The following is a 23,464-nucleotide window of genomic DNA, read 5'->3' on the forward strand; positions in this document are numbered from 1 at the left end:
GAATGTTAGATCTTGTATAGAGGAAGTTTTGAGAGGGAGAGATCTAGAAGAGTTTTCATCCCTTAATGTAAACAGCCTGTAATTCTTTTTTGCCTTAGTGAATTTTGTTGGCGATTCCCTCCCGTGGATGTAGATCTATAGACCGAACCACGTGGTTGTGTTCCTGTGTTTGTTTTTCTTATATTTCATTTCTTACATTATTTCTTCCTGTTTTTCCCTTGTATTGCTTGTTGTGTTTTCATTTCTTGGCTACAGTAGCCATTAAACAGCAGGATTTGGATTTGGCAGTCAAGGTCCTTGGCTGAGGTAGTCCAGGAATTCAATTCCTTCGACTACAGCAAGTAAGGAATTTTACAGTCCATTTTCCCTCGGCTACAACAAGGAGTTTGATATTCTGCTGCAAAGAACCGAAGCCCATCATTTCTTTCGGTACTCCAGGTGCAATTTGACAACAAGGGGTTCGACAGAGGAACTCCGTGCTTCTTCCCGTAGCCTTCGACATTCCACTCCCAAGAACCGCAGGTAGTGTGTTGTATCCAACGACAGCAAGGAGTCCCGTGGGAATTCATCGAACAGCAAGAAGTCTGCGGCAAGAAGTTCCTTCCAAGCAGTACAACATGGTTCTTTCCAACAGGAAAGAGGTACTCGGCGAGGTAGAGTTCTTCACATTTCTTGGTGTTTGGTGGTGCGATTTCACAACACATAATTATTAAATTTTTTTGGGGCCCCTCAGATACTCTTATCTATATCGAGAGAATAAGGAATTAAAGCAAAGCCTTTGGCCTTCTGATTTGTGAGAATCAATTGGAGTTACATATACGAAATAACTTCAGTTTAATATAATAATAAAGGGATTATATCCTTAATTGACTTAAACAATCGACTTAATCCTGATTTCATTGAATAACCAGAAAGCTGTAGAGAATTACAAGGCCTTGAATGACTAATTTGGATCCTAAAATAACTTTAAACAAAATAATAGCAATTGACCATAATACAATTGTCAGTGATATTGTCTTTAAAAAAATATTTGCAATGGAAAAAAAAAAAGAAAATATGTAAATTGAATATTTGATTCTCCACATATTCTGTGATGAGATCAGATATGATGCAAGGATTATATCACTCCATTTGAATTCTTATTGAATAATTTGATATTGTGTGCACTTCAATTCCAACTTTCCCCACCACTTTATGCTTTAATTTCTAATGTTTTTGAACTTCCCAACAAGTCATGAGAAGTCATAGATGAATCCCACTTAATCTGTTACTGTTGCGTGACAATGATTAGTAAGCATAATTAAAACCACATATAATTAAACTTGCCACACAAAGACAAATCATGGGTTGGTGTTCAAAAACCTTTTTTTTTCATATTTTTCAAATGAAGCGGATAGTTCAAAAGAAGAAAAATAATAAAAATAATCCAAAAGTCTTAGTGGTTTGATATTCAGAGACTTTTGATGGTTTCAGACTTCAACTCTCAGTCCCATAATTAAGTCCAATCTAGAAAAAGAGAATCCCACTAAATCTGTCATATTAATTTATATACTTAGCATTCCCACTAGAAAAATGTAAATTAATTCAAACTATTTATAAGAATTTCTTCAAACTCAGCTATAAATGCTCCAATCCCTGGTCCTCATCCCCATCTCTCAACCAACCAACAGCTCATCCATGGCAGCAGGGAAGCTGGAGGGGGCTACGTTTTCTCTGCTTCAAGCCTTCCTTCTCCTCCTCCTCTGTTCCAACGTTCCAGGAACAGCTTTTGCTGCTAAGATTAATGTCGGAGGAGCGCTGAACTGGACTTTCGGATTCAACTACACTGATTGGGCTCTCAAAACTGCACCTTTCCATCTCAACGACACCCTCGGTAAACTCCCTTTTTCTGAAACTCTGTCCCTCAAATATTCTGTCCTGGTTGTGCTTAGGGAAATTAATCATGGCTGCAGTGTTCAAGTACGATCCTCCGAACGCCACAACGCACGCACACAGCGTGTATTTGGTGAAGGATTTGCAGAGATTTAATGGGTGCGACTTGAAGAGAGCGCAGGTGGTTGGGAATGTGATGCAGGGAGGAGGAGAAGGGTTGGAGTTTGTGCTCCGGAAGAGGAAGAATTACTACTTCGTGTGTGGGGAGAAGCAGGGCTTCCATTGCTCGACTGGTCTCATGAGGTTCTTCGTTCGTCCTGTCAAACGCTGCGTGGGCTGATTAGGGTTTTAGAAGTCAGGGAAGATGCAGTGCGTGCATGCTCTTGTCTTGATTTGTTCTGCTTTCGCTCTCTATCGATCTCTAATTAATTACTTTTATGTGCGAGTTAATGATCTTTGGGAGAGTTGTTTAGGCTTAAGCTTTTGTGATTCTGCTTTAATATGACTGCTAAAGTAAGATTTGCTTGCAATTATTAATAAGATTGTTTGCTAACAATATGATATTTTTTTGGATAATAATAAAGTTTATCATTAAAAAAAATGAAAATAATGATCTACTTTCCAATATGTCGAGTAATGTAGCCGAATCAAGCCAACTTATCTAAAGATATTTCTTTTTTTTTGTGATTATAAACGAGGGGAGGGGCTTTTATTTATAGCCCTATCAAAGCCCAATGAAATATTCTAGAATACATTAGATTATTCTAGTTTCTTGAGAGTTCTACACTCCTCTCTTATGTACATACAAAACTCTAGAATTTTTTGTTTAGCATTCTCCGGAATATGGTGGAATCTTCTAAAGTCTCTTGGATACTTCTTTATATTTTGACCTTCTCTAGAACCTTCCATCTCATGAGGGTCTTGCCAATTTCTAGAATATGGTGGAACGTGACACTCTCCCCTACTTAAGCTCGCAATGCCCTCATTGCGGCTTTCCATTGGCACTCAGACCAGCTTCCTTTATTTGCTCTTGACAAACTTGGTTTTTTTTTTTTTGGACGCATGGGGGAGGGTTGCCATGTAGTGAGACTTCATGGCCGGTGACTCGGTCTTTGGCTCCAGGCTAATCCAATGAACTTTCTCAATTCTTGGTGATAGTTCTTTAAGAACCTCCACCACTTCCCTTGGAAAGTCTTTTTGGGTCTGTACCACTTTCCTTGCCAAGTGACTTCCCTTATCTTGTGGAATGTTCTCCTTAAATTGAACGACTAATAGCATGTTGTCTTCCTGCTTGCTAGCTCTTATTGTTGGTACCAAGCAAGCTTGGATGCCTTCCATGATGCACACGCTATTGGCAAAGTACATTAGGAATGCTCTTCCTTGATTCAAGAAGTTCATCCCATAACAATTTTAAAATCATCCATTGGAATAACAAAGAAGTTTAAGATACCTGAACACGTTCCAATACTAGTCTTTACTCCTTTGACTAATCCATGGATTGACTTTACTGCTGAGTTGACTATCTTGATGAAATCTCCTCCTTTAGTCGTTTGCAAACCCAATTTCTTTGCTTCTTCCACGGAGATGAAGTTGTGAGAAGCGCACGTGTCCACCATTGCTCAAGTGGTCTTCTCGTCTATTACTATCTCTAAAAAGAGTAACCACTTCACTTGGAGTTTTACTGGAGCTTGCATCTCTTTCAGCAGTTGTATAACCCCCACCTGTGTTGTCATATCGCTTACCTTTTCCTCTTAATGACTTGCAAGGAAAGAGTTCAAAGCCTTCTTTTGAGGACAATTCCTCACCTAATGAGGTCTTTCACGAAGGAAGCAATTGCTATGTTATTTGGCTTTGGCATTCTTAGGCTTCCATTTGTCTCTCGCCTTGGATGAAGTCGATTAGTGGCAGGTCTCTTTCGTATGTTGATCCTTATCTTCCCCCTCTTTGACTTAGTTACTCTTCTTATCATTTATCTTTATGAAATCCTTTATATAGTCGACCAAGCTTTCCGCAACAGCGATGACGGTAGTGAGATCTTGTACTCCTTACCTGCTAAGCTCGGTCTTCTCTCATTGTTGAAGTCCATCTATAAAGTTAAATAGAACGTCCTTGTCAGACATGTCAAGGATTTCAAGGACCAATCTAGTGAACTCCCTAATGTACTCCTGAATCGATCTCTCTCACTTGAGCCTTCGCAATTAGGCTCTAGCCTCATCCTCTGCATTCACAGGGTAGAATTGCCTCTTTAGCTCTCTCTTGAAGTCATTGAAGGTAGATACGGTGCACATACCTTTGGCAATATCTTCACATCTTCTTCTCCACCATAGCATAACAATGTCTAAGAGATACATCGTAGCAAATTGTATTTTTGCCTCTTCATCCGCAATCTCCATCGATCCGAAGTATTGCTCCAGTCCCCATAAGAAGTTGTCAACTTGTTTTGCGTTGTGAGCTCCTCCAAAACTCTTTGATTTTGGAGCTTCAATCCTCTTAGCTTTGAATGTGCGATGGTTGGTGGGTGTCACTAGTGCCCTCTTACATAGCGAGATGTCCCCATGCATTTTCTCCAAACTAGCACGTACGTTGCTCATCTCTTCTTCATGGGTTCTTCGTACTTCTTGGAGCTCTCCTTTCAAGTCCTCCCGCATCTTAGCCATTTGGTCCCTTAAAGACTCCTCTAGTTGGGGCATCATGCCTTTGATTGTTGAATGGATGGTGATGTCCTCCTCCTCGAGTCCATCAACCCTTTAGTCAAAATCATCTATTCGGGTCTCCACGCCATTCATTGCCTCCTCCAACCGAGCAAGGCGCGAATCAAAGTCATGCATGATCTCCTTGGACCTCCCATGTGGTTTGGATGCGACTGTGTCTCGTTGCTCCAGACGACCTTGCCATTGTTGAGATGATTCCACGTTAGTGGCTTCAGACTCCATTGTGTGTCCTTTGACGCTCTTTGTCATACCTTCGAAATTAGCTCTGACACCGACTGTCACGGGCTATTTTTTTTCTAGTCATTTGTACGACTTTAACGCTCTTTTTTAGCACTAAATCAGCCTAATATCCTCGCAATATTTGGACTTGAAAACACAAAACACTCTAAAAAGAAAAGTACGGAGAAGTATTTGAGAAAGGAATAATTCAATAAGAAGAATAATTACAACACTTGAACGCTTGAATGCTTTCTTAGGTGATTACAAATGAAGGGAGTGATTCTTATTTATAGCCCCCTCCAAATCAAGAGAACATTTCGAATACATTAGATTGTTCTAGTTTCTAGAGAGTTCTACACTCCTCTCTTATGTACATATATATAGCTATAGAACTTTCTGTTTAGCATTCTCTGGAATGTGGTGAAATCTTCTAGAGTCCCTTGAATGCCTCTCTATATTTTGGTCTTCTCTAGAACCTTCCATCCCATGAGGGTATTGTCAATTTCTAGGATATGGCGGAACATGACATGTGGTTGTGATTCAAGGCTACCCAACTCCAGTATGAACGTGATCTCGGACTCTGCATGCAGCTTATGTCCAGACTCCGAACGCAATATTTTCTCCTTACCTAAACGTATCGACATAAGTTATCTCGTACATCTGAATATCAGCAATCAATAGCATGGCGATATTACCATGTGGGCGTTGTCGCATTAAAGTCCATGCGCCCAACCGACTTCAATTTGCTCTGCTGAGGTATTTACAACGTGTCCTTTCATCATATTAGAAGATTTACATAAAGCTTAATTTCTATGGATCTTTCATGTGCCCACTGACTTTAATTTGATCCGCTGATTTATTAGGTGGTCCGACTTCCCTATTTATCTTTTATATGATTTACTTATTTGCCGCTTAATTTCTATGCATCTACAAATTTGATGCCTAAACTTCAAATATATATGGATAAAAACAGAGGAATTGGGTGGAATGTATGGAAATAAAAGAATGACGCAAAATAATATATAAATTTTATCGAAATTCATTTAACCAATGTGATTGTACATCAAAAATTTGTTAGCACGAATTTGAAGCGGATCAAACGGTTAATAAAGAAGATGACGTGACGGCTCATGACCCCCCAGAAACAATTTTTGAGCCCATAAATAGTCCGAAGATGGATGGATCTCGACCATCCTACCAAAGTGTTATTGATACTAACTTCACATGGGTGAATCAGCCGGCATTTCTCAACCAGGTCTTATGAATGGTAAAAGCAATCTAGATTTAAATTCGTCAGAAGGGGCCTCCTGATTCACCCTTCGGCCATAACCATTCAGATAATGACCCGGACGTTCATTGCCTCACGCTCCCCGAGCAAGGCTGCTAGGCACGAAATCTGGTCGGGCGACATCTCAGGCTTCCGACGATATCTGGTCGGACACCATTTCAGGCTATCAGCCTTATAATTATGTATTGTCCAAAATACCTTTCATTGTACGTACTTTACTAGGGGTAGAAAATATAACTTTACAATCTCATTCCTATAAATAAGGGCTCATTTCATGAATAATGATTACACGATTTAACAATTGATTACTAAGCTCTTTATGCTATTTTCCTCTCTCTAACGTTCTATTCCTTATGCGTGTCTCTCAGACAGCTCTGGATTCAACAATTATACGTTTTATTATGAAATAATGATGAATGTACTGTCAAAGGCTTTCTCCCCAAACTCAAAAAATACAGGCTCCTCTTGCAATGCACCTAAATGGTTCTACATTCAATTGCTGAAATCACTCACTTTTCACATATTTAATTTTTTTGGTTTTGCAGTAAATATTTTCTTGCTACCTATCTAAATAATTAAGGCCACTTCCATAATTTTTGTCAAAAGTAAGGGTTATTAAAGAACTTTTCCACTTCCCTCTCAAGCATTTAGAGTTAACTATAAACGAAAGCTATATATATATATATATATATATATATAAAGAGATTTTTTTCTTCAATCATATGGTATCATCATTTTGAATTTAATATTTAATGATGAAAAATTCACGTAAATCATTTTGTTTTTGTTGGATAAAATTTAAATTTTAATTTACTTGAAGATATACCATTTTTTTCTAATTTTTTAGTATTGAGTGGATGATTGATTTCATTGAGTGACCTGGTGACACAAATTATAAGCAAAAGATATAGGATAGTGATATATTGGATCTATGAACTCCCTTCTAAATTGGGCTTTCAATTGCCCAATTAGGATAGAGAAGAGATCACCCTAAGGATGGATTAGCAAAGACTCTAGAAGTGATGAAGTACATTGGGTTGGCAAAAATAATCAGTTAGAATAAGGTGCATGGAAGTTCTAATAGGAGGCTTCTTTCCAAGTAGGAGAGCAAAATTTAAAGCACACTTTAATCACTAAATTATTATTTAGTTGCTTCTCAAACTCAAAATGAATGGTTCACTGGCATGTAATCAAATTTTAGTGATTTATAAACATTTTTTTAACAATTTATTTCTAATTTTTAGCATTTTATTGCCATTTTGAAGACATTATTGATATAGGCTCTCTTTATATTTTCTTCCTAAATAAAATATTTGAAACTTCTCCATTATGATTTGTTTTGTAAGATCCCCTCTCTCACTCTCCCTCTCCCTCTCCCTCCCTCTCTCTCTCTCACAATAATGTTATTGCTTGAATCAAAATATCTTTATATTTAGTGATTTTTAATTAAATCTAAAAGGTTAAGGAAATTATTCCCCAAAAGTATGTTGATTAGTTATTAAAAATATTCTCAAATAAAGATTTTAGAAAGTTATGTTATATTTTGTTATATCATTAATAAATTCATCAATCAAGCACGAACTATGATGCAAGTATATAAATTAAAAATTTTCAAAACTAATTTCAAGATTATCAAAAGTTTATTTTCAACAAATTTTTACTCAAAATGTATAAAAAGTGCCATGATTTGAATCACAATGACCCAAATCATGCACTAGAAACATAGTTGTACCAAAATGATTAAGGTGATTGGGTGCTTGCCCCCTTGTATCACAATAAACTTTTAAATTACCAATGTGATTAATTTGAAACTAATGTGATGATAAACTCTCATATGGATCTTATAATGAGGGCACGGATCAAAACTAAGAGAAATTTATCATTATAAATTCAATGTGGACTTCTAGGACTTTAAGATAATTCTAGTCCTATCCTAACTAAGCTTTTTAGCTTCAACTAAATATTTTTCAATGGCTACCATATAATGAAAGAGGAAGTTATATGAAATCTACTATAATTTTTACATTGTTGGTCAAAATATAAATAAAAAATTTCAATCTATGATGAAGAAGAATAACAGGAATCAACCTAAAATTTTTGTCCTACTCTGGTCTTATTATAAGAGCATTTTTTATAAATCTAACTTATGAGAAATAAATCATATATCTATGGCTCATTATTGGTCATTAGTTATACAACAACTAAATAGAGTTACCAAGACTTACAAATTTTATCTATGGTGGAGGAGATTGAATTGAGCTCCTTTATGACTGTAGTTAGCATAAAGTTATCGATTAAAAAAACTTATTTTTTTCTTCAAATTCTCATTATCTTTTTTGAGATTTTGATTATGACATTTTTCATGGAATACTAATATAATATCATCTACAAAAGTAGAATAAAGTATATTGCAATTATCAGGACGACCATTGAAATATGTTGGCTAATTAACCTCCTCAAAGAGCTCCACATCAAAGTCCCTCCAACTCCTCGTCTACTATGTAGCAACCTAGGAGTAACAAATGTGTGTGCTAATCCAATATTCTACTCTAATATGAAGCACATTCACTTTGACCATCATTATAGATATTCGTGAAAAAAAAAATTAGCGGGTGGTTCTCTAATCGTATCATACTGCTTCAACCCACGATCAACTAGTTGATATTTTGAAAACGCCTCGGCTAAGTCTCTCTTTTGATCACTTCGATCCAAGATTGTCGTATTCGCTAGAAGCCACATCTTGCGAGGACATCTTATGAGAACTCGATTCGAGATCAACGCAATAAATAGCTTCCAAATTTATATAATATTTTCATGTAATTAGACAAATAGCTTGCAATTAGCTTCAACATTCATTTTCCTTCTATTGAACCCTTACAAGTAATAACTTTTAAGTTTTTGTATATCTTGCCTGAATTTCTGCATTGATTATTAAACATGAAGTTGAAATGTCAAATCTTTTTTAGTACTAATAAAATAAAAAAAAAATTAAAAAAATCATAATTAATTATTTTCTGCAAGATATAGTTACCATCATAGAAAATAATAAAATTAATATATTATCATAAATATCGCATATCTTGTATTAATTTTAATTGGAGATACCCCAAATTTCATTTTTCGCAGACAGGTTAATTACATTGTAAGTAATTTCTTGAAACAAAATATGGGCCAAGTTTAAAAATGGGCAAGCCTATTGGATGGTCAACATTGCGTTTGAATATAATGGGCCTTCAGAAGTCCATGAGGGATCGAGATGCAATTCCGAAGTGCAATCGATTTATTTAGGAGTTAAAATAAACTAAAATGTATTTCAAATACTAAATACAATAGGATTAAAAGCTATATTAATGTTTAAAATATATCAATCGCAATCAGACCGGCAAATTGGTTATATCAACACGACAAAAAATAGAATACAATATTAATGAAATGAGCAATTTTATAAAGTTACTCTTTTTATGTGAACAAATGTACTAGAAAAATAGAAAAAAATTGGGCGCATAATGATCAGTAGCAAAAATTTTTCTATGCAGACTCCTGACGTAGCTCTACGTGTGGCACATGGTATTCGTAAGTTATTTTTAGGTTATTTCTGGATTATTTTCAATAATCCCGAAATAACCCAGAAATAACCCGCAGTCTTTATTTTTGGGTTATTTCGGGAATATTGAAAATAACCTAGAAATAACCTGAAAATAACTCAGGAATACCCTGCGCCGCACGTAGAGGTACGTCAGGTGTCCGGACAGAAAATGTGCCCGATCAATAGGGGTGTAAACAATTCGAGTTAGAGCGAGTTGAACAACATGTGTTCGTGTTCAACCCATTTATATTTTTTTTGCCAAAAATTTGCTTGCATTCAAAATGATTTGTGAATAGTCCGCTTGTATCTACTTGCAAAAATATTTTTTTTTCGTTTTCCAACTTGTGCTCAGCTTGAATTGATTAATTTAAATTAATTGAAAAAGTAGATGTAGGATGTTGGATTTGAATTTCCATCATTCTTATCTAATAAAATGTGTAGTGCCATATGTCCACACGAGTTGTATGATATAAACTCATATATATATATATATATATATATATATGCGGCACATACTCAGATCAGTTGGTCAGGCATCTGCTTGTCAGTTGTAAGTCCTCTCTGATCTGGGGTTTAATTCACCCTAAGTGTAGGGTGTAGTGCTCGAATTCTTAGGCGCATGAGGGACAGTCGGAGCTCGTATAATAGCCTTCGACATTCCTTAATTTAAATACACACACACAAACACAAAAATATATATCAGTCAATCATGATCAAACAAAGGGTTATTCGTGTTCGGCTGGTTTATAATTCGAGCTTAAAATTTTTTGTTCGTGCAAAGCTAGCTTGCTAATGAATGATTCAAATAAGAGCTACTTAACAGGCCAATCGCGAAAACTATTCCTGAACAACGACTTTTTCTTACAACTATCTTACATTTGTTATCTCAAATCTAGAGTTAATCCACTAGTGGTCTGACTGTCTCTAATAGGTATGTGTATGTAACTCGGCAGCAGTGGACTCCCATTCAAGCTCCAGTGTATTAGAGTGTTCTTCTTTTTTTTGTGACAATCTGCCACAAATCTTGAAATATTTCAATCTAATTGATGGATATAGAAGTTAAAGAATAATATATCATCCCAAGAGGAGAAATGAAATGGATATAATTATTTGGATGCTGAAAATCTTCAAGATTTATGAATTTATGTTAAACAGCAGTTTTTTCCCTACCTTATGGATAGAAGATATAGTTTTTATTTTGGAATTTACTGTCCCTACAAGAATAATATTACATAGTTAATTACATCCTTATAGGTGAGAACTCCAGAGAAAACTTTCGATAAAAATATTGACTCATATTATTTAGAATTTCACAGTTGTACATCTCAAATTTAGAATTGTAACGGGTGATGAACTGCTCTAAATTTAGAATTTTGAAATAATTGAGCTCAAAGATTGAGACTTAAAATACAATAACAGTATGTCACAAAAAAACTCAAGAAAAGAAATTTAATATTTTTTGGTAGAAGTGTTTTCGATAAGAAATTTAGACTTGGTAATGGTTGAAGAGTTTGAGTTTAGTTAAAATCAAGATAAAGGCAAAGGGGTTGAAATCAATTGAATGAGTTTAGGTTTGGAAGTTTGAATTGTGAAGGCTAATTTTGAAGATTTGGATTGGAAAGATAGGTTTGAAAGAATGATTTTGAAAGGTTTGAAAATATTTCTAAACTAAGGGATAGAGTTGAGTGTGAAGGATTTCTTGATGGAGGTAAAACCCTAATTTTTACATAAACCCGGATTATACAATAAGTTCAAATAGGTGGGTTGACCTAAATTTGGGAATAACACCTTATTCAAGTTGTCAATAAATATCCATTGTTTCGAGCACATTGATTTCCTTCAACTATAAACCAACCTTATAATTATAAATCTTTACTTAGTGTCATAACAATTGCAAGTGTATAATTTCTTAGTTAAAGATACTTTGATGTTAAGATTATTTGTTTTATAGGTCCTAGTCTTTAATCATCTTAAGGCGTCTACATTGTTTCAGATGTTAAGATTGTTTGTTTTATAGGTCCTAGTCTTTATCACAAACTAGGATACTTAGTAGTCTAACTTGTGCTTATGGTCTAGACTAATTTAAGATATGTGAGATCATGGATTTTATGTATATGTCGGCTAACCTATGATTCATAGTTGATCTACTTAGGTGGTGATTCACGTTATTTAAGTTGGTGCATTTTAAACTTTTGTTTAAGATTTAATTTTTAATTTGTAGTTTGTTCAAGCTCATATGTTTGTCAATCGATATGACAGTTCGAGTTTTCTCTAGGTTTGATGTTTTGCATGTGGTTTTCTAGTAGTTGTTCTCTATTTAGGTTTGTCCTTAAGTTTAATTTTCAGTATTTAGTGTGAAGTTTTATATCATATGACAATGGCAAGCCTATATGATTGAAAGTTAAAGTGTCTTCTAACTATTATTGAATTTCAAGTAATTGAAAAAATTTAAATGTTTAAATTGTTTGAGTTATATAAACTTTATTTTACAAGTTCAAATATTTTATTTTAGTTTAAGTGACTTAATATTTTACTTGAAGTGTTGAAGTTATTTTTAGTTATTTAGTTCAAGTGTTCAACTTATTGTAGGTTACTTAGTTTTAAGTAATAAAACTATCTTAGGTTATTTGGTCTAAGTGTTCAAGTTATCTTAAGTTATTTAATTTAGTTTAAAGTTATTTTAATATTTTAATTTTTTCTTATTTAATTTAAGTGTCTTATTACTTTATTTCAATAAGTTTTAAGTATTTTTAAGACTTTATCTAGCTTAAGTGTTTTATGATTTCATTTAGTTTAAGAGTTTGAGTTATTTTAAATTATTTTTAAATTTGTTTTAGGCTATTCCAAATTGATTTTGAGTTGTTTTTAAAACTAGTTTTGAAAAATCGTTAAAAGTATTTTAAATTATTTTTTTAAAAGATTATTATTTTTTAAATTCATTTTAATTCATTTTAAATATTTTTTAATTAATTTTAATTATATTTAAATTATTCTTAAATTATTTTTAAATTTGTTTTAAATTAAATTCATTTTAATTTGCTTTGAATTGTTTTTAAATTGTTCTAAATTACTTTTAAGTTTTTTTAAATTATTTTAAATTATTTTCAATTATTTAAATTATTTTTAAATTGTCTTAAATTATTTCTAAATAGTTTTAAAATTGCTTTAAATTACCTTCAAATTATTTTTAAACTTTTAAATATATTTTAAATTATTTCTAAATTATTTTTTAAATGTTTTAAATTGTTTTAATTTACTTCTAAATTATTTTTAAAATAGTTTAAATTGTTTAAATTTTCTTTAAAACATTTTAAATTACTCTAATATTTTTTTAATTATTCTTTTTTGAATGTTTTATTTTATTTTAAATTGTTTTAATTTTTTTGAATTATTTTAATTTTTTTTAAATGTCTTTAATTACTTTTAAATTATTTTTTAAGTTTTTTTAATGTCTTAAGTTATTTTGAATTATTTTTTAATTTAATTTTAAACGTTCTAAATTACTCTAAATTTTTAAAATTGTTTTTAAATGTTTTAGAATACTTTTAAATTAGCTTTAAGATATTTTAAATTATTTTTAAATTTTTTAATATTATTTTGTAAAATTTTTAGTTTTATATATATATTTTTTAAGTTTCTGTTAAAAAGTTTTAAATTACTTAAAAAGTCATTTTATGTTTTTTTAATTGAAGTTTTTAATCTTATATTCTCTTAAATGGTTTAAAAATTAATATCTTAGAAGGTTTTATTTTTTTAAAGTTATTTTATACATTTTTTATGACCACACGTACTCACAAAATTACATTTTATTAATATTAATTTATTTTCACAAGGAAAAGGCATGTGTATATTTATTTATTTATTTATTTATTTTGTGCTTGGATCACGTTGAGGAAATACATGAAAATTTTTATGCTAACATACTTAGCATTTGAAGAACTTACACATGGAAATTACTTACACGTATGCATGTTTATAAACCACAAGGAAAATTTGATTTTTCTTTACTTACACATGGGTCAAAAGGCTTTAGAATACATGAATATTATTTAACACTTATAAGCATAGACATGGGGAGAATTACATGAATAGATTATTTCATTTGCACATGCATGGATACACGAAAAGCATATGGAGCCTACCTAATTTGAAAGTATTAATCACATGGAGAATATTCATAAGCATTCATGGAAAATACATGGAGAAACAAGTACAAGAAGAAAAAGAAAATTTAGGAGACGAAGAACTAAGGAAAGCAGAGGAATGAACTGGAAGAAGAAACAAATGGAGAAGACGGGGGAAGAAAGTAAAGGAGAGAAAGGAACAAGAAGAATGAAGAAGACTTACACTGGGAGGAAGCTGAAGGACTTAGGAGGAGGCCAGAGGAAGGAAAGGAATAGGAGGAAGAGTGTTTGAGAGTCGAAGTGTCTTGTGCCTTTGTGAAGAGGGATGTTATATAGGATGGTGAGGTTGGCGGCCGAACAGATGCGTTGTTTGGCCACTGAAAAAGAGTGGGAGCCCCACATATTATGATACTAACTAAATGCTATGAAACACTGATGAATCACACAAGTATACGCGTTATAGACATAATATACAGAATAAAGTTTGTGCATCAATCCCATAAGAAATTGGATAAAAGAGCAAAAAGAGTTTTGTTTAGATGGGTAATGTGTTGTGAGCAAAACTTTATAGTTATAAGAGAGTGAAAGAAAACTCCAAAGAAGGAAAAACCTTAAGTTCCACCGATTAGTAACAAATATAATTATAGAGATCCAACTTTTGATCTCTTCAACTTTTTTTTTGTATAGCTTTGCTCGATTATCAAATATAGAGGAGTATCACTTGAAAGAAAGGCTTGTTCTCATTTGAATGCTTGTAGATTTCAAAATAAGAGAGGGGTAAATGGTCTTTAGAAGTGGCCTTCCAAATTAATACCCAGCAAATCAGATCTTGTATAAATCTCCACATTCAGTGTGCTAACAGTTAGTAATTCATTGATATATATCGGATATTTCACCTCGATGTTAAGATATTTCGTCATAAAGATGCTATTTCACCTTTTTGTTTTGCCATCTTCATTTTTCTTTTTATCAATCTCCTTTTTTTTATTTTGCTGAATAACATTTTATCATGCCTTAGAAGATGTGATGTGTCGGGTGAGGATTAAGAGAGGTTGTGGTTAGTAATCTATTGATTTGAAGAAGTTCTGTTTCAGTAGGAGCTGAAGCAGCTGACAATGAGAAATTTAAATGTTGTTGTATTTGGGGAGTAACTAATTTTTTATTGTCTGATCTCTAGTTACTTAGGCTTCTACTACTATATGTCAATAATATGCTCAAATTTTAGGTAAAATTGCTGCCTTAACCTTATTATAATTTTCCTGCATGAAAGGACCATAAATATATCTTCTGTTGTTGGTCTTGTTGGCAATATTGGTAGAAAAATTTGAGTGCTGTGAAAGCAGGGGTTAGTAATTTAACTAATTCTATCACTAGAGAATATGCAAGCAGAAATATCAATGTATCTTACAAATTCAGTAAATTTATTGATTGTTTTATAGATAATTTTATCTAGTTTGAATCTTTTAAATTATGCATTATTATACTTCAAGTGAATGTTGTTGCTCCTGGGTTCATTGCTTCTGATATAACCATCAAGCTTAGAGAAGACGTTGAGAAAAAAATTTTGCAGAAAATCCTCTTGGGTAATCTTTGTTTATAACACATGTCCATTTCGTAAAAAACAACTTGTGCTTTTGTTGAATGGCCAGCCAAGTTATAAAGAAATTTCACCGCTTATCAAGTGTTCCTTTTCATTCATTAAACGGCACTTGAGGATGAATATTAAACGCTCGTGGGCTGGATATTTGTTAGGCATATGTATTTCTCCTAAGGGACTGGATATTCGCCAAGGTGGAGATTTGTTGGGCATATATATTTCTCCTACGGGGCTGGATATTCGCCAAGGTGGAGATTTATTAAGTATGACTCATAATACCAAAATTTGGAGTCTCTTGAAATAAAATGAAGTCTTTTGGAATTGAAGAGTTGTGTCTCTTGGAATTTAGTGAGTTGAGAGGATCAGCGAGGGAGCAGCGAAAGAGTGGTGGCCCAACCCACATTGGTGCATAAGAAATTCTATTATGTATTTTCTCCTAAGGGGCTGGATATTCGCCAAGGTGGAGATTTATTGGAGATATGTATTTCTCCTAAGGGGCTGGATATTCGCCAAGGTGGAGATTTGTTAGGTATGGCTCATATACCATAAATGAGACAGATGCTGGAGCGGAGCGGAGCCCACGAGCTGAGTGGAGCGGAAGGATCTATCCAATCGGGGGAGTTTCATTATGTGGGTTGGGGGTGCGGGGGCAACACCCCGCAATTTGGTACAGAGGTAATTTAAGAAATTACATCTTGTACTATAAGGTTATATATATATCATGTTTGTAACCCTAGGTGAGTCTCTGAGACTCCGAGAGCTGAATCTTGTATTATGTACTCTTTTCTTAATATTGAAAAGGAAGTTGCCGCTCTGCTCCCGAGGACGTAGGCATCTTTGCAGAAACTCGTAAATCTCTTTGTGTTTTTCTGGATTTATGTCGATTATTATTTTCTTCTCCCTAATTTCTCAACAGAAGACTTTAATATTCATCCTCAAGTGTCGGAGCGCCGTCGGTTGCTTTCACAAGTAAATTTGTCTACTTAGTTCGCCCAGCTAGTAGTCCTCGAGATTGACAAACAACTGAATGAGGATCAACATCAAAGTTTTAACGTACGCCCATGATCATTTATGAGTCATATGGCGTTCATATCATTGTACATAATGAACATATTTGATGTCGCATGTATCATAGTTTAATATTCTCTTCGAGGGAGAGCAAAAAAATGGAACTCTTTCTCTTTCTATCGCTCGCTCTCTCTCTCTCTCTCTCTCTCTCTCTTTTGTGTGTGTGTGACTCCCTTTCTCTTCTATCCATGATCATCTCATTAAAGAAAACACATCTCTGCCTTCTTCCACACCTTTTTTTACACAGGCCTCTTCTTGATTTTATGAATTGACAAATGATACGAGACCATACTTCCTAAAGGATTCGACAATTATAACATTCTAGTTGTTTGCCTATTTTCTTTCTTCTTATCATTTGTTTTGTTTGAAGGTGAGGAAAATATTTTTAATAATCTTAGTCAATCTTATTTTAAACGTAAATCATATGTTAATTATTTTAACAACAAGAAGGCCTCAAATGAAGACATGATTAAAGTTGAGAGATCAATAATAAAAAATAATAATAATAAATTAATCGATCCATATATTGGCCGCACCAATCATACGAAGTACTACCTCTTGGATATTTGGATTTAAAAATAATTTATTTTTTTCCTCATTGGAGGAATATGTTGTTGAGGGCAAAAATTCATTTCAATAAATATTTGAATAGACCATTTATACATATTATAAGGTAATGGGTATTGAGAAAAAAAAAATTATGACAATAAAATTAAGGTAATATGTATTTTAGCTAAGCTGGCAATTCCATTGGAAACTTCAGCTCATATTTAAAATTTATTTAGTTTAACTTGAAAGAAATTTAGTCAATTAACTATTTAAAGACTTTCAATTCAAACTTAATTTAAAATACATATTATAAGCGGTCTACAGACTTTATTGCAGCTCACCACTGCTACATATGAGACCAACTATGGCCAAGTGACTTATAACTCACGCAGCTCCCAACTTCGGCCTATGTGGCTTACGGACATTATTATAGTTTTAAACTCAGACCTATATGGCCTACGGATGATATTGCAGCTACCACCATGGCCAGTGTGACCAACTACGACTTAAGTGGCTCACAACTCATATAACTCTCAACTCCGACCTCTGTAATTTACAGAGATTGTTGCAGCTCACCACTACTACATATGTGATTAAACTACAACCTGCATGATCTACAGCTCATGCAGCTCCGAACTCCAGTTTCTGTGCCCTACAACCGTTATTGTAGCTCACCGCTATGACTTATGTGACCTACTACGACTTGCATGACTCACAACTCATGCAGCTCTCAACTCTGATCCATGCGGCCTACGAATGTTATTGCAACTCACCACTATGATTTATGTGACCAACTAAGGCTTACGTGACTTACAGCTCACACAGCTCCCAACTCTGGTTTTTATGACCCACGGATGTTGTTGCAGGTCTCAACTCTAACCTCTGTAATCTACTTACATTATTGCAACTCACCACCACAGCCTATGTGACAAAGTACGACCCACACATATTACAACTCCTGTAACTCTCTATTACAGTCTCTATGGCAAGCTAACGCTTCTCAATCAACCATCTACGACCTACATGGCCAACTGCTGTCATGACTCTCAACCATGACCTTTAAGACAAGGTGGCCCTACAGCCACAACCTACAATATTCATGGATGGTTGTGTTATAGCCACCGTCCACGACCATCATCCTCTCTTCTCCTGCAACTCTCTATTATTATTGAATTACTATTGTATATCGACATTATAATTTCATATTCTCTAGTTCAAGAGAAGCGTGTACATATATACTTATATTTACATATTTGATCATTTCAACTAAGGTAGGGGTCATGATTTTTTTTTTCCTTTTATAGGATTTTTCATGTTGAAATTTAGATGTCTCTTTCCTATTACTTATTTTTTATTTATATGTGTTGTTGGATAAATATATATATATATATATATATATAGTTTGGTGACTAATTATTGGACGTGCAGGCAACAACATATTATATGCCATTTTTAAACGTGCACCGCCGAAAATGGTTCTGACCCATGTTTAGATTGCATCCGCTGACCCTTTAATTTCGTTTTTGTTTTTTTTTTAACTAATTATTTGTTATAACCCTTTCAAGCTTTCCTTGTCTACAAAGAATTTTCTTCTTAAAAGGAAAACAAAACAAATTAAAAAGAAAGGTAATATGTATTTTAGCTAAGCTGGCAATTCAGATATTTTAGTGTAATGTCTCATTAAAGCTGTCAAAAAAATTCATTTTTTGTGAATTGCTTGTGTTTGACTTTTTTTTTTATTTATGTTGAAATAAAGAAATTATATGTATTGTTTATATGTTAATAGATTATATATATTTAAATATAAATTTAAATCATTACAGCTTGTGAGGTCATTTGATTATGTGTCTTCTAGTGCGCAGAATTGGTGTGGGTTTGAATCTAATACCTGACATTTATTTTTTCCAATTAATTTTAGTGAATATTTAAATCGTGTCAAACATGAACACACTGTTAATCAGTCAATTTCGAGCACGAGCCTATTTCGAACAAGAGTAACTTCAAACGAGCCGAACACTAGCCGCTAAAGCTTGGCTGTTTAAATTTAAATTAGTCCTGACTCAAGTTCGTAGCTTGTAATCTAATTCTTTTTTTAGAAAATCGATAAAAAAATTATAATATACAAAAATTTAAAATATAAGAATTTATATTTGGTTAAAAATAAAAATAAAAACCTCAGGAATTCGATTATCTTCATTGCTTTCTTCCCCTTGATTAATCTATGGTTCTGATCATTTACATACATACCGCTCATTTTTTATGTAATTACATACATATATTAAAAATTATAGCTCAGTGTGAGATATGTAAATACATAGGAATTGAGTTGCATGTATGTAAATCTTCATTATTTTAATGCATTCCCTAACATAGATATTTAGACCAAAAATGATGCTTATCAAGTTTGTATTTTATTTGAGGCAGTGAATCCTTGAACCAATATGCTTATGTATGAGAGTACATGATCCTTATCAAGTTATGGTTAAACTGAGCAAGCAACATGTTATTTACCATTTTTTTAAAGTGCAAAAACCCAAAACTGATTCATGTTTTAAATGATATCAACAAGTAGATCGGCTGACTTTTCTTATTTTATCTTTTTTAAGCTTTCCTAAACTAAGAAATTGTTTGAATATATGTGTTGAATCCTTCTAGGATGGAGAGTCGGTATAACCCTAGAGAGATTCTAGTTTAGAAAGAAATTACGGAGTTGATGTATTTTTAGGGTTCTTGTTCCTGCTTCCATTCTTGAATTCCTGAAAAAAAAAACTAGAGAAAATAGTTAATTTGGAATGAGCATCTCTTTTTAGGTCGTCATCCTTCCCATTATGCATAAAAGGAAGAAAGATAAAAAAAATTATAAAATTATATCACATACGGTATTATGCTTGTCCACAATGTCTAAATGAAAAGATCGTAATGTGGGTATCAGATAGCGTCATAAATAAAAATAGACACATGTAGTCTTATGTAATTGAGTGGTGGGGTTTGCCCCGGACTAGTTAAACATCCACCACTTTGGCATTGTGAACTCAAATTTGATCGGTATGGCAGTTGGAGACCGCTTTGGCAGGTGGGCTTACTTTGACCACTTCAGCACGTGGGTTGGGTCGAGCCACTTGAGCAGATGGGCTTGGCCTGTTTCATGGGTCTTTGAGCCCTTATAGCTTCCTGAAGTCTTATCAGTGTATAAACCTTCTCAAATACCTATGTATGGCTGTAATTTGGTATACAACATGGAGCTAAAATTCTATTTGTATGTACTTTAATCCCTACTAAAAAGTTAACAGTAATTGTAATTTGTGTTGTATTCATTCTTAGACTCTCTTCAAAATTAAAAATAAAGAACAATAAGGAAAGGATATTATATAAAAAATTCAATATTTTTCCAAATGGATCCAGACTTCTGAACCGACACAACTTGGCTGAGATGGTCTTGTTCAAAGCAATGTGGAAGAAATTTTCTTGGAACACTTAACTCCAACACAGTTTTGACAAATTCAAATTTCAGAAGAAAAATGTGTAAGACAAGTAACAGACGGCTTCTAATTATTTTACTCGCTAAATAGTAAAAGGAGAGGAGTATAAATTAATCACCATAGTCACAATAGCCAAAACAATCAAAACCAGTCTGCTATTATCTTCAACAAGGTTCATAATCATCCTTATACTTAGTAAAAGCTCCAAAGGTTTGAGGTGCTCAGTAATGGCGGCTAACATTGAATGTGCCTCTCCTCGCTGTCAGGGGAGCTTTGTTACTGTTCTAAGCATAGATGGAGGAGGTGTGAGAGGAATCATCCCCGGAGCTATTCTTTCCTTTCTTGAATCCAAGCTTCAAGTATGAAAATTACCTTTTTTTCCTGATTATATATTATGAGCTGCTTAAATCATGAGTTAGCTTTTATAATTTAGTTTGATTAATTATAATTAAGAAAGGCGTTGGTTAATTATTGTAGGAGCTTGATGGAGAGGAAGCGAGGATTGCAGATTATTTTGATGTGATTGCTGGAACAAGCACTGGTGGTCTGGTCACCACAATGTTAACGGCTCCTAATAAGACCAATCGCCCTATTTTTTCGGCCAGAGATATTAATGACTTCTATTTAAAGCATTCGCCTAAGATTTTTCCTCAAAAAAGGTATGCTTAATCCTAATTAATTTATTTAAGACATATTTGCGATGGAAAACCGTTTAAAATCTGCTGCTTGAACTCATTTTGAATCCTTAGAAGTTCGATCTTAATCTTATGAGTGAAGTTCATAATCAACATATATTTGAAATTTATTTTTATGCCTCTTAATTAGATAAATGTTGTCGAATATAAGCATAAATATTAGAAAAATGAAACAATTGCTGCAGATTGGGGTTGTTTCGCTATACAAGAAGCTTTTTCACCGCCATTTCTGGACCGAAATATGATGGAAAGTACCTGCACTCTCTGCTGAAAGATATCCTCGGAGACACAAAGCTGCATCAAACGCTAACCAACGTTGTAATCCCAACTTTTGACATTAAACTCCTTCAACCCATCATCTTCTCCTCATTTCAGGTAATTAATTAAAATTCTTTTAATTGATCCCTAATTAGTTAAACTCAACTATATATTAATCATTTCCATTTTAATTTATAGGGAAATTCTGCTCCATTGAAAGATGCTTATTTATCAGACATCTGCATTGGCACCTCTGCTGCACCAACTTACTTACCTGCTCACTACTTCGAAACTAAAGACTCTAATGGCAATACTCGTAGCTTCAATCTCATCGATGGAGGACTTGCCGCAAATAACCCTGTAACTTAATCTCTCTCTCTTTCTCTCTGTATATATATTGTCTATATATATATGTATAAATGTATATGCTGAACATGATGGGATGAAATTAAAGTATGTATATGAATTTATGCAGACGTTGCTTGCCATGAATTTGGTGAGCAAGAATATATTCCAGGAAGGACAAGATTACTTTCCGATAAAACCAGTGGAATACAGTAAGTTTCTTGTTCTGTCTCTCGGTACGGGAGCAGCAAAGGCCGAAGAGTACTACAGTGCGAGAGACGCAGCCAAGTGGGGAGTGTTTGGATGGCTTTTTAACAATGGCGGCAAGCCTATCATCGACATATATTCACAATCAAGCACAGACATGGCTGATATCATGACTTCCATTTTCTTCAAAACTCAAAATTCGGAGCAGAACTATCTTCGCATTCAGGTATGTTTGCATCTACAGATAAAAAAAAATTATTATTAGTTATATGAAAGAGTACTTAATTACTGCTTTTTTAATTAAGAAAGAGATTAATTTGATGAAATATTTGATTGGAAAGGATGACACATTGATGGGAAACACATCATCTGTGGACATCTCAACGGAGGAGAACTTGAAGGAGTTGGTGAAGATTGGAGAGAATTTGATACAGAAGCCTGTATCGAAGGTGAACATAGAAACTGGGAAATATGAACCCATTAAAGGTGGAGGTACGAATGAAGAAGCCCTCGTTCACTTTGCAAAGTTGCTTTCCAGAGAAAGGAAGAGAAGGATTAATGGTGCAAAAATGGCGGTCGCAGCTTAAACTATAATCAAGTTTGCCTCTTGTATTGTTCTATGTATGCAATATTTGTGTTCTTTCTCCTTTTCTTCTTTTTGAAACTGACTTCATAAATATTGGTATGGTTCAAATAAGTTTGATTAAGAGATAGAGAGCATAATACTGGACATTCATATACATATATATTAGAGCATAGTACTAATTTTTCACGTGGCCTCTTTGATAAATACAAAGTTATTCATATATAATAAGGTCGGGGACTATTTCGATCAATGAGAGTTGTCGATTGTTTTGTAAACCATGACTCGATCGATATCCAACCTGAAAGAGAGTCTCATGTTGATCGTATTGAGAACTGATCCCCCACCCTGCAGAATATCTCCTGACACGTTCCCCGATCATTCTTAATAACATCTCCTAGTTTCTTGTTCACGAGAATTTAATTGAATGTATTAATTCATGTGAACTCTTCGGTTAAATGCGTCATGTGATCCGTAAAATAAAAGTCTGGCATCAAATTTTCAAACGGCCAGATCAAAACTGAACCTACTTTTCTATATTTTTTTGGAACATTTTTATATAATTCTGCGCATTTCATGAATAGTGATAAACCGATAATATAGAAAAATGTAGCCCCATAAATTATGAAAATCGGTCATCACGATAAAATTATTTAATAATTTTTTTAGGTATTGTTTATAGAAGTTCATATCCAAAGCCCATCCTGATTGAAATTTTTATTGGGATATATTGACCGGACTTTTCTACATGTACGCTTATCATTAGTTTGAAATTGAATTTTCGTAATATACTAATTATACATTATTTGTTATTAACAATATCTAGATATAAGATATTACAATTTGACGTAATTAAATGTTTAAACAATTAAATTTAATCATA

General features: G+C 33.5%; 2 protein-coding genes across 3 annotated transcripts; both read left to right on the forward strand.

Moving 5' to 3' along the window:
* The first annotated feature begins 1,590 nt into the window (after window positions 1-1,590).
* LOC110028973 lies at window positions 1,591-2,404 on the forward strand. The gene is made up of 2 exons (XM_020731060.1): window positions 1,591-1,873; window positions 1,953-2,404. The coding sequence occupies exons 1-2, from the start codon at window positions 1,624-1,626 to the stop codon at window positions 2,210-2,212; spliced, it is 510 nt and encodes a 169-aa protein (XP_020586719.1). The 5' UTR covers window positions 1,591-1,623; the 3' UTR covers window positions 2,213-2,404.
* Window positions 2,405-20,568: 18,164 nt separating this feature from the next.
* On the forward strand, window positions 20,569-22,618 carry LOC110028949 (patatin-like protein 2). 2 transcript variants are annotated; one of them, XM_020731027.1, is made up of 6 exons: window positions 20,569-20,852; window positions 20,971-21,152; window positions 21,374-21,563; window positions 21,645-21,806; window positions 21,922-22,224; window positions 22,340-22,618. In XM_020731027.1, exons 1-6 carry the CDS (start codon window positions 20,721-20,723, stop codon window positions 22,583-22,585), a joined length of 1,215 nt encoding a protein of 404 aa, XP_020586686.1. In that variant the 5' UTR covers window positions 20,569-20,720; the 3' UTR covers window positions 22,586-22,618. The 2 variants fall into 2 exon arrangements, with proteins under 2 accessions (XP_020586686.1, XP_020586687.1); XM_020731028.1 differs by having other exon boundaries at window positions 20,716-20,796.
* The last annotated feature ends 846 nt before the right edge of the window (window positions 22,619-23,464 follow it).

Source organism: Phalaenopsis equestris, unplaced genomic scaffold (assembly GCF_001263595.1).
Source record: "Phalaenopsis equestris unplaced genomic scaffold, ASM126359v1 Scaffold000540, whole genome shotgun sequence".
NCBI classification, from domain to species: domain Eukaryota; kingdom Viridiplantae; phylum Streptophyta; class Magnoliopsida; order Asparagales; family Orchidaceae; genus Phalaenopsis; species Phalaenopsis equestris.